This window comes from Hippoglossus hippoglossus, chromosome 13 (assembly GCF_009819705.1).
Source record: "Hippoglossus hippoglossus isolate fHipHip1 chromosome 13, fHipHip1.pri, whole genome shotgun sequence".
NCBI lineage: Eukaryota > Metazoa > Chordata > Actinopteri > Pleuronectiformes > Pleuronectidae > Hippoglossus > Hippoglossus hippoglossus.
Window position 1 is genome coordinate 765,001 of NC_047163.1, and position 11,728 is coordinate 776,728.

An 11,728-nucleotide genomic window follows, 5' to 3' on the forward strand; every position below is an offset into this window, starting at 1 on the left:
AGTGACTGTATATAAAGAGGATCAGTGACTGTATATAAAGACCATCAGTGACTGTATATAAAGACCATCAGTGACTGTATATAAAGATGATCAGTGACTGTATATAAAGACCATCAGTGACTGTATATAAAGAGGATCAGTGACTGTATATAAAGATGATCAGTGACTGTATATAAAGAGGATCAGTGACTGTATATAAAGATGATCAGTGACTGTATATAAAGAGGATCAGTGACTGTATATAAAGATGATCAGTGACTGTATATAAAGAGGATCAGTGACTGTATATAAAGAGGATCAGTGACTGTATATAAAGATGATCAGTGACTGTATATAAAGAGGATCAGTGACTGTATATAAAGATGATCAGTGACTGTATATAAAGAGGATCAGTGACTGTATATAAAGATGATCAGTAACTGTATATAAAGATGATCAGTGACTGTATATAAAGAGGATCAGTGACTGTATATAAAGAGGATCAGTGACTGTATATAAAGACCATCAGTGACTGTATATAAAGAGGATCAGTAACTGTATATAAAGATGATCAGTGACTGTATATAAAGACCATCAGTGACTGTATATAAAGAGGATCAGTGACTGTATATAAAGAGGATCAGTGACTGTATATAAAGAGGATCAGTAACTGTATATAAAGAGGATCAGTGACTGTATATAAAGAGGATCAGTGACTGTATATAAAGAGGATCAGTGACTGTATATAAAGATGATCAGTGACTGTATATAAAGACCATCAGTGACTGTATATAAAGAGGATCAGTGACTGTATATAAAGAGGATCAGTGACTGTATATAAAGATGATCAGTGACTGTATATAAAGAGGATCAGTGACTGTATATAAAGAGGATCAGTGACTGTATATAAAGACCATCAGTGACTGTATATAAAGAGGATCAGTGACTGTATATAAAGAGGATCAGTGACTGTATATAAAGACCATCAGTGACTGTATATAAAGAGGATCAGTGACTGTATATAAAGACCATCAGTGACTGTATATAAAGAGGATCAGTGACTGTATATAAAGAGGATCAGTGACTGTATATAAAGACCATCAGTGACTGTATATAAAGAGGATCAGTGACTGTATATAAAGAGGATCAGTGACTGTATATAAAGACCATCAGTGACTGTATATAAAGATGATCAGTGACTGTATATAAAGAGGATCAGTGACTGTATATAAAGAGGATCAGTGACTGTATATAAAGAGGATCAGTGACTGTATATAAAGATGATCAGTGACTGTATATAAAGAGGATCAGTGACTGTATATAAAGAGGATCAGTGACTGTATATAAAGACCATCAGTGACTGTATATAAAGAGGATCAGTGACTGTATATAAAGAGGATCAGTGACTGTATATAAAGACCATCAGTGACTGTATATAAAGATGATCAGTGACTGTATATAAAGAGGATCAGTGACTGTATATAAAGACCATCAGTGACTGTATATAAAGAGGATCAGTGACTGTATATAAAGACCATCAGTGACTGTATATAAAGAGGATCAGTGACTGTATATAAAGACCATCAGTGACTGTATATAAAGATGATCAGTGACTGTATATAAAGACCATCAGTGACTGTATATAAAGAGGATCAGTGACTGTATATAAAGAGGATCAGTGACTGTATATAAAGATGATCAGTGACTGTATATAAAGAGGATCAGTGACTGTATATAAAGATGATCAGTGACTGTATATAAAGAGGATCAGTGACTGTATATAAAGAGGATCAGTGACTGTATATAAAGAGCATCAGTAAAACCAGCCAATCAGTTACAACAGAAAAAAGAACGAGCACTAATCCTAGCCAATAGGAACACAGCAGGTGAAACTACCCAAAACCCACAAGAAATAAATACAATCTGCCAGAAACTTTACAGTAATCTATATTCTTCAGACAAAGACCCGTCACACATTGTGTGAGAGAGAGTCAGTGTGTGTGTGTGTGTGTGTGTGTGTGTGTGTGTGTGTGTGTGTGTGTGTGGGCGATCTCAGAGCTGATATCAGATTTAACAGTTCAGATGTTTGTGTGTAATCCAGTCTGCTGTTCGCTGTGAGGACTGGTTCAACTGGTTCTTAATTATAACCGTTAAATCCAACCTGTGTGTGTGTGTGTGTGTGTGTGTGTGTGTGTGTGTGTGTGTGTGTGTGTGTGTGTGTGTGTGTGTGTGTTGTTAATCCAGTGAAATGTTGAGTGACGCATCACATTATATTTTAATGGGTGTGTGTTTGTACATGATTGAGTGTTTGACTTACATTCCACACACGCTTAGAACACGCGACTGCCGTTATTTGATACACGGTACAAAAGAATCAGCGCCACACGCTGAGTTCAGGTTCCTGCTTTTATCGTCTGTTCATGTTTCCTGTCGTCTTCTTCTCAGTGATGAGAGGCAGAAATCTTTCAACTTAAACATTTAAACTGAAAAATGCACCAAGTTAGAAGAAAGCAAACACCAATAATACATTTTGGACCAGGTTTAAAGTCATTCTATTTTTTAAAGGTGCTGACTGAAGTGATCTTTTATTAAAGGACCAGTGTGTAGGATTTAATATCAACCCACCATGACATCACCTGCTGGTCTGTGAGCTGCTGCTCTGAAGCCTCAGTTTCACATCTTGTTCTGCGCCATCTTGTTTTTTTGAAAGCAGAAGTAACCATATTTGGAGGAGCGGGGGTGGAGCCTGACTGAGAGCGTAAGGATACGCCCACCTACACCTGCCACCTGCACCCATTGGACGGTACTACCTGTCAATCACACTGTGGTACCCCCCCCCCCCCCAACACATCCGGTGCTTTATGGTCTGTTTGACTCTAAATGATCATAATTCACTAAATGAACATCAGCTGTTTGAAGAAGACTTGAAACTAGAGACTGAGACAGAAACTCCTGAATGTTTCCTGACGTTATAAAGTGAGAAGTCACTTTCTGTAGACTTCTATAGAAACTACCAGTGGAGTCGCCCCCTGCTGGTCACTACACAGAAGACAGGTTTCAGGCACCTCTGCATTGGCTTCACCATTCGAACCCAGAGTCTACGAGTTTTGGAAAATGTGTAACAGTTATGGAATTAAATACCAAAATATAAGTAACAATAAAAAATAAAATAATAAACAAAAATAAAACTATATGTATTTCGTAGCACTTACATGTTGCACTTTGCAGTTTGGCTTCTTGAGGAACTTGTACTGACTTGATTCTGGTTGTGGTTCGTTCCTCTCGGTTGATGCACTGATTGTGAGTCGGATAAAACATCAGCTCCATGAAATGTGATGTAACAACAATCAGCCCAGATTACATTTGGATCACATTATAGTTACGCTGTTATGGATTACATTTTGATTTCATCTTTGAATTGATGAAACTTGCTCCACGATAACGAATGATATCAACTCATGAATAACAGATTACATTGCAGAGGAATCTGACCCAACCCTGTCAATGGTGACCCACTGAACCCCCCCCCCCCCCCTTACCCACACCATTGCAGATTGTGTTAATTATTAGTAGCTTGGTATGTAGAATACCATAAAGAATCATGAACCATTTAACAGACAGAAACGCTGAGTCTCCAACGTTCTGATGATTCTGATCACGAATCAGGATTAAACTGACATTCACATTGTTTTTCACACGTATCTACATTTACACCTGATTCACACCTCACTCATTTTACTTCTTTGTGTGGTTTCTTTATTAAACAATTTAAATTTGCATGTATTTTTTCGGTCTATTATGAAATAGTGGACAGACTATTGTGTTTTATTCTATCTTTGCTTGTATTACTGTATTACACCTTCACATGTGAACACAAAAGTCATCGTCATGAGTCGAGGCTTGAGCTCAGTGTCGGCTCAACCCAGCATTTTAAATTAAAAGTGCACAATCATTAAACTGCAGCTAAAAATAGTGATGTGGAGAATAATTAAATCATCTAGTCACAGAGTGTGAGTATGTGTATGTGTGTGTGTGTGTGTGTGACTGTGTGTGTCTGTGTGTGTGACTGTGTGTCTCTGTGTGTGTGTGTGTGTGTGTGTGTGTGTGTGTGTGTGTGACTGTGTGTGTCTGTGTGTGTGACTGTGTGTGTGTGTGTGTCTCTGTGTGTGTGTGTGTGTGTGTATCTTTATTAACCAGCAGGACTCTCCTGGTGTCTCATCACTCTTCACTTCTCCTCCGCTGGTTTTCTCCCTCACTGATCCGTCCATCCAGAGGTCAGAGGTCAGACACATTCATACACTTATACATGACGTATTACCCAAAACCAATTAGTGTGACACACAGAGGCCCCTCAGTCAATCTGTAACCCGGTGTGTGTGTGTGTGTGTGTGTGTGTGTGTGTGTGTGTGTGTGTGTGTGTGTGTGTGTGTGTGTGTGTGTGTGTGTGTGTCTGTCTTCCTTACTGTGTAGGTTCCTTTGTCAATCATCAATAACTGACTAATCAATATATGTGTATGTATATATATATATTGAATTTGGTGATATGGATATAGAATGGTTTCACCAGGTCACTGAGGTCTAAAGGCTGAAACAAGTCGGAACTTTGGGAAATGAGTCAGATCTGTGTGGGTGCCGTGCTGAGGTGAGCCAAGCTGTCGGTTCCTGCGAGAATGTGGCGGCGAGGCCGTTCCCCCGATCAGCCGTGGCGGATTGAGTTTCAGTCGGCCGGCCTCTTTAATGACCCCTTTCCTCGTCCGACACGCAGCCCGGCGACGACAGCAGAGCCTGTGATCCGGAGCGGCCCTGCGTTCACATTCCTGCCTGCCGTCGCTCACAGGCCCTGAAAAGCCTCCAATCTGTCGGACATCTGCAGCCCGTCTTACCGTGTCATTAGAGATAGACCACTCACTCGGCCCGCCACGGACACAGCTCGCTCACTATTTTCCCTCGGCCCCCGGCCTGCTCTCAGGGGACCCGGGCAGGGCCGGGACCCGTCGCTGGGAACCCCCGGGAGGGAGGAAACCCCACCATCGTTACCTGTGGGGGGGCGGATCGGGTGGAGGAGGAGGTGTGGTCTGTCCCCGGGGGAGGCCGCACGACTCCTTTTGTTAGAGAGGAGAGAGAACACGGCCCAACTGGTTTAACTGGAAACTGAGCTAAAGAGCGAAGAGACCAAACTTTAACATGTTTCACCGATCAGACGAAGAGAAACTTCTTCCAATCAGAACAGAAGGAAATCATTAACGCAGATTTTACACAGATAGTCGACACTTCTTCAGTTTCTAACTTTAAGATTTCGAGGATTAAGTCAGAATATCCTTTTTAATGATTAAGTCGTAATTTTAAAACAAAAAGGTTTTAATTCTACAAGAAATAGTCATAATTTTACAAGAATTAAGTCCTAATATTACAAGAACAAATTATTATTTTACAGCAATAAAGTCAGAATTTTATGAAAAAAATTGTAGTTTTATGATAATAAATTGATAACTTTAGTCAACTTGTCATGTCAGGGGGTGAATATCTAAATTTCCGTTTGTCTCCTGTGTTAAAATGAGGAATGTGCAGCAAATAAGAAAATCCCAAATGTTTCTTCTCATCAGCTCCATGATCAGTATCAGGACTTTCTGTTGTGAAGAAAGAACCAAACGGACTCGGAGGAAATGTTTGGTCGACGGAGACGTTATCGTTTCTCGTCTTTGTCGTAATAAGAGAACGTTCAGAGTTTTTCAACTAACAATCAGATTGTTCAGGTTTTTACACAGCTTCTCTTTTTTTTTATTCTCATAAAATTATGACTTCTTTCTCACGAGATTACAACAATTACACACGAGATTACAACAATTACACAATTCTAAATGATTTTTGTTAAATCACTTTTTTTCTTCGACACGTGTGTTGATGTAACACAAAGAAAGTGACAAATCACACGTGTACAACAACCTTCAACCAGCCAGCGGCAGCTTTAACATTCTGTTGAAGTTTACTTACATTAAAGTAACGTGTTAAAACCTCATAATAACTGGAAAATAACCCGATAATAACCTAAATTATAATCTGATAATAAATTGATAATAACCTGACGTTAACTTGATAACAATCTGATAATAATCTGATAATAATCTGATAATAATCTGATAATAACCTGATGACAGTCAGATCTTCTCTTCTTTTGGTTTGAAGCAGTTTTCACTTTGTGGAACTGTTTTGGAAACAAATCCCTGTTTTAGATTTGGTGTAGTTTTACCATGGCTGCCGGGTCGCACCTGATCGAGAACCGGTTCCAAACATCGGTCAAATGAAGTGAAAGCAGCAGCAGCAGCTTCATGAATCCGTCTTTAAAAGTAAATTCATTAGAAGCCAAACAAACAGACGTGTTTTTCTTCTTTCCAACAAAAATAAACACAACTTCCACTAAGTAACATTTTTCTTTGTTTCAGGTTTATTGGCAGTTTAGTAAAGAGATAATTGGTGCATTACTGCCACCAACTGGCCTGGAGTTGCAGTTTCACAGATGAAATAACATGTAAACAACCTTAAAGGCAGTTGTGTTCATTTTAACCTGGGGCCACTGGGAGTCCGTCAGGGTTGGAGGCGCTGAGAGACAGTTTATATAATAACATCTTAAAAGCAGTGCTGCATTAGAATCAATGATCTTTATATTTATTTTAACAGCCAGCGACATTTTCTCTTCTAGATATAAACAGTCAGTAAATTTCACTTCAGGAAAATTAAAGAAATCAGATTTGTTTTTCAGGCCTATTTAATCCCCTGAAACTCTTTCTGGTCACTTCTTATGTTTTCTACATTTGTGCATCAAATTATAAAAAGTATTTAATTGAAAAAGTAACAAACTACTCTAACAAAGTTATTCCTTTCAATCTGATTAGTCAACTCTTTTCCCTTTGCTGTTACAGCCTCTTGCCAGTAGGCGGCCCCCTTAGCAACCCCACTTCTTTGTTTTTAACGTTACATGCTGTGAATTAGCTACTTATCTAAAATGTAAACTGATCCGTAATCCCCACAGTGTGACAGTAAATCCTACAACAAGCTGGTTATTCTTGTTCCACAGTTTAACAAACGTTTTTCTTACTGAATGACATTGAACAAAATGCACCACAACCTTTTCAAAATCTGAATGAGATCCAGTCAGTTTCACAAGCAGAAGGCAGATTATCAGAAGTTCCATCAAAAGCACCTGATGGGACTGAAGTGTTGCTCTTGTCTTTGTTTGCTTCTCAGTTTGTTGTGTATAATCAGAACCTCCAGATCCAGGACAGAAGTAGGAAGTCAGCAACAAGTTCAAGAAACTGAAATCTCGACAGTTTTGTCCTGGGACATTTATTCAGGGAACAACGAGAGGGAACGTGGAGTTTCTTCATAGTCTTTTTGGTGGATAATGACCCAGCTTCCTATGGTCCTTGTCTGGGCAGCCAGGTGAAGTTCCACCTTCCGTCTGTGTCCTTTGAGACGAAGGCTTGTCCCTGAGGGAAGCTGTGGGTGTTGACGCTGCTGGATGGACTGAGCGACATAGTGAATGCCAAATCTGTCCGGCTGCGAGGTGTCTGTGGCGCGGCGGCAGGCTGAGAGCCCGCTGACGGGCTTGTTGGGCTGCAGCCTGGAGCAGGAGGACAGGGTCGGTTCTGGACTGGACTTGAAGAGGAAACAGGAGAAAAAATTATTATTTTTACCAGTGGACCGAACTGGTTCGTGCCCTCTGATGGTGTCTGGCTGTCTTCCAGTGAAGACCAGGATGCTGGACGGTCGGCTGGGTGTCCCACCAGGGACTGCGTTCGACTGGAGGTGATGGAGCAGATCTCAGCTCTGTCTGGTGACTTGGTGAAGTTCTCTGTTCTTAGTGGGGACTGGAAGTTGGTTAATGTATCGTGGCTCCTGATCACAGCTGCAGGAGCTTCGCGCCGTCCGCTCAGTTGCGTGAAGTCAGAGCGCTGACCTGGAGAAGTTGTGCAGTTCTGAGATGACTCGGCAGGATTACCACAGTTTACTTCTTGGCTTTTGGCAGCATTGTACATGTACTCAGTGTGAAGTGTTGAGCTTTGGCAGAAGCTGTGGGCAGAGGAGTGTGTCGCAGCGGCAGCTGAAGGGCTCAGAGAGTTCAAAGTGTATCCAGAGGACGAGGAAGACGTGACCGTGGCATCATAAACTGAACTTCTGAGGCTGTGTCCAGGTGAGGACAAGGATTCGTTGGACGTATCGATGGTGTCTCTGTCCTTCAGTCCTAGTGTTCTTAGAACCCACAGGTCCAGATTTGGCTCTGAGGAGACGGCAGAGGTTTCGGAGGACTCTGAGCTGAACTCGGCAGTGAGGTTCCTGCAGGCTCTCTTGCTGACCTGCGGAGACGCCGTGAGCTGATGACCACAGGCCTGGAGCGATTCTTCATCGTTGACGTACATCAGGTTTCTCTTCAGTTTTCTCCTCCCATCAGCTGTTAGCTTCTGTTGAGGGAACACAGAGAGAGAGCTCGTGAACACACCTGTCTTTATTAATGACTTCATTACAGAAAGTGTTTCTGTTTCAGTTTCAGTATGGAAATCAACTAGAGTTTGAATAACAGTAAATAAAGATGGACGACACGTCTCTACTTCCTCCCAAGTTATTAACAAAAACCAGGAAAGTTGGTGCATTTAGGATCGAGTAGGAAACTCCAGAACCCAAGACTTCAAACAAATAGATTAGATTATAATGTGTAAGTAAGTTCAGTCATGTTGAAAATTTGATTGATTGATTGATCGACTGATGTATTGTCATTAAAAAAAGAAGGGACACAGTCACAGTTTGACGCTGGTGAACAGACTTTAGCTTTCTCCTCGAGTCTCCTGACGAATGAGGAGCTGAGGAACTCTCTGAGCTTGTTGTTCTCCTCCTGCAGTCGCACCAGCTCCTCCTCTCTCTGCAGCAGAACGTCCCGCAGCTGGACACACAGTGAGACATTAACCATGCATTCATGATATATAACGACAAGTTAACGATAAGTTAACACAAAGCAGGTCGACCCTTCACTGGTCATGTGATGTAAACAGGAAGTAGATGACGCTGTTCACGTGTTCGTACCTGTTTGTTTCTCTGGATGTGCGGCGACAGCTGCTCCGTCCACACCCGAGCAGCAGGGGGCGAGCAGCTGAAGACACAGTGAGACTCTGACACACAAACACATAGAGAGAGAATAAAACGTTGCTTCTAAAATATCTTTCGTACGATTACACATCGTCCGTCTGCTGTCTGCATGTGCAGCATCTAGTGGCCATCAGAGGGACTGCACCTACTGACTCTGACGCTGAGGTTTTCACCGTCAGCAGAAACCAGATCATATTTCAGAGACACTGGATGAATTGAAGTCTCTGAGCAAAGCGACAGGGAGAAAATGAAAAGATGAATCTTCATATATAAACGGTTGTGGGACAAGGGAGCAGAGACAGATCCGTCACGCAGAGCCTGCCCGGAGCCTTTTGGTTGGTCCCCGAGACGAGCAGGAAACTCTGGTGCTTGATGAACGAGTCGCCGCACTCTGCTGAATGTGGCTTCAGAAACACTGAGCTCTGATTGGCTGGTTTCATGTTGTTGAGTGTGTTCTGCTTTAAATGTTAAAAGATTAATAATCAACAGCTGCTGCAACATGAACGCTAACACATTTATTAAAGGAACAATTTATTCTATGAGTTACGACGTTTAGATCGATGTCACATAGCTTAGCTTTCAAGACACACTTAGCTTAGCTTAGCATTGAGTTACAAGTTACTTTGCAAGTGAAGATTTTACAAACAAAAATTACAATCATCCATTGAATGAAAATTAATGTCAATGAACTCTAGTCTAAAGCAGCTGAAATATTAAACAGCTGCATAATAATTATATCAAGGAAAATTCATTTGTAACTGTAACTGTAACGACAACTGGAACTGGAACTTACAACTTGTAACAGTAACTGGAACTTATAACAATATCTTTTAACTGTAAATGCGATTTTTAATAAACTGTAACTTATGACTGTATGTTACAGGTATACTGTAACTAACTTGTAACTCAAACTACAAGTGTAACATGTGACTGGAACTTACAACTGGAACTTATAACAGTATCTTATAACTGTAAATGTAACTTATAACAAATCTTGTAACTATAACTTGTAACTATAACTGTAACTTGTAACTGTAACTTGTAACTGTGTGTATTGTGATGACTGGACTCACCCCACTCGGTCGCTGGTGCCTGCTGCTTCTCTCTGAGGTCGCTCAGGTCACAGGGGTCATGGGCCCAAACTGGGGCCAGGGTTTCCATGGAAACGTCAACAATGTCGGGCCGAGGGCCGAGTCCTGGAGCGATGATGATGAAGAGGAGGAGGAGGAGGGTCCCTACAGAGAGAGTCGGTGTGTGAATGAAGGGACTGTGTGTGTGTGTGTGTGTGTGTGTGTGTGTGTGTGTGTGTGTGTGGTTGTTGATATGGTGATGATCAACACTTCACATATTCAGACTCTTCTCTTTCTAACATTGAAGTATTCAGTGAAATTAAACACCACATGGCCAAAAGTATGTGGACGCCTGCAGACTCCTTCAGGGACGTCAGGGTCTCTATGACGCTGCTCGAATCGGCTCCTGATTGGCTCGGACATGAAGGAAAGTTTGTTCTGAAGAGTTGGAAGCAGACTCACACAGGGTGTCCTTTTACTTTTGGCCATAGAGTGTGTTAGACACATCAAAACTGAAGCCTCACTCTGGATTTAAGTGAAATCACTCGTTTGAATAATTCAACAAATAAAAATAAGATTCTTCAGCTATATTATATTTTATATATTTACCCTCACACTAGTTTTTCTTGTGTTTTTATCTACTTATTTATTACTTTTACTTGTATGATTCTTCTCTTTGCTGCTGTAATACAACACATTACCCCCTTATCTTAATTTATCTGATCTCATCTAAACATATTTGATCTTATATCTTATCTTTTATATTTGACATAATAAATTAAACATATAACATAGTAAATGTATCAGGATGCTCAAAAAAGCTGCACTGAAATAATTTTCAGTGCAGCTTTTTTAATAAATATAATTTCTTACCGTCACGTGCTGTTTTTTACTACATGAATGTTTCTGTTTTATCTGATAAATCCCCCTGACACAGTGAAAGTGCTCCGAACCGAACGCTGTAAACAGGATGAGAGCAGCTGGGTGAGAAGAAACGTGCGTGTGAACTCACTGAGACGCAGTTTGCGCAGAAATCCTCGTCTCGCGCTGCACGTGTTGCGTCAGGCTGTGCGTAAAAGCGCGCTACGGAGATTCCAAGTAGAAAAGCTGCAACAGGAAAAAGCAAAATAATGGAAGCAGGTTTCTCCTGCTGCTAAATGAACAGTGCAGGTCCTGAAGGAGAAGAAGTGAGGAGGAGAAACGGTCCTGAAGGATCCGTGTGTTTCACTCAGAGCTCCGGCAGCACAGACAGGTGTGTGTGTGTGTGTGTGTGTGTGTGCGTGTGTGTCCCTCTGTCCAATCAGCTGTCTGGTCTCAGATGATGACGCAGTGAGTTGAGTCGCTCAGGTGAAGAAGCGGAGTTCACTTCCTTTTGCTTTATTCAGTTCACATTATATAATAAATATAAAATATACAGAAAAATATTTATTCTCAAATAAAACATCATGAATCAAATACAAACTGCAGCTTCTATTTATTTATGGTTTTCTTTTATTCTGTTGTTTATCTCTCTTAAATGATGCTATTTTATCTATCTAATAATA

The 11,728-nt window shown here is 41.0% G+C and overlaps 2 protein-coding genes across 2 annotated transcripts in view; one reads left to right on the top strand and one right to left on the bottom strand.

The window, feature by feature from the left end:
• The window catches only part of LOC117772455 (interleukin-1 receptor accessory protein-like), a 29,906-nt gene extending 22,088 nt beyond the window's left edge, over positions 1-7,818 (top strand). Inside the window, exon 13 of the mRNA XM_034603611.1 lies at positions 7,783-7,818. The gene's annotated coding sequence lies outside the window, so the exon portion shown is untranslated. The remainder of the gene's footprint in view (positions 1-7,782) is intronic.
• gmnc (geminin coiled-coil domain containing) lies at positions 6,397-11,362 on the bottom strand. The gene is made up of 5 exons (XM_034604752.1): positions 11,058-11,362; positions 10,188-10,349; positions 9,052-9,137; positions 8,795-8,911; positions 6,397-8,435 (listed from the first exon to the last, which is right to left on the bottom strand). Exons 2-5 carry the CDS (start codon positions 10,273-10,275, stop codon positions 7,392-7,394), a joined length of 1,335 nt encoding a protein of 444 aa, XP_034460643.1. The 5' UTR covers positions 10,276-10,349; positions 11,058-11,362; the 3' UTR covers positions 6,397-7,391.
• Positions 11,363-11,728: the final 366 nt, after the last annotated feature.

What these genes read in the sequence shown, in the direction of transcription:
- gmnc (XM_034604752.1), bottom strand. Translation starts at nt 10,275, where the DNA reads ATGGAAACCCTGGCCCCAGTTTGGGCCCATGACCCCTGTGACCTGAGC. An exon ending in GGCACCAGCGACCGAGTGGG is followed by an intron (nt 9,138 to 10,187) that starts GTGAGTCCAGTC and finishes TTTGTGTGTCAG; the next exon opens with AGTCTCACTGTGTCTTCAGC. An exon ending in GACTCGAGGAGAAAGCTAAA is followed by an intron (nt 8,436 to 8,794) that starts GTCTGTTCACCA and finishes TTCCCTCAACAG; the next exon opens with AAGCTAACAGCTGATGGGAG.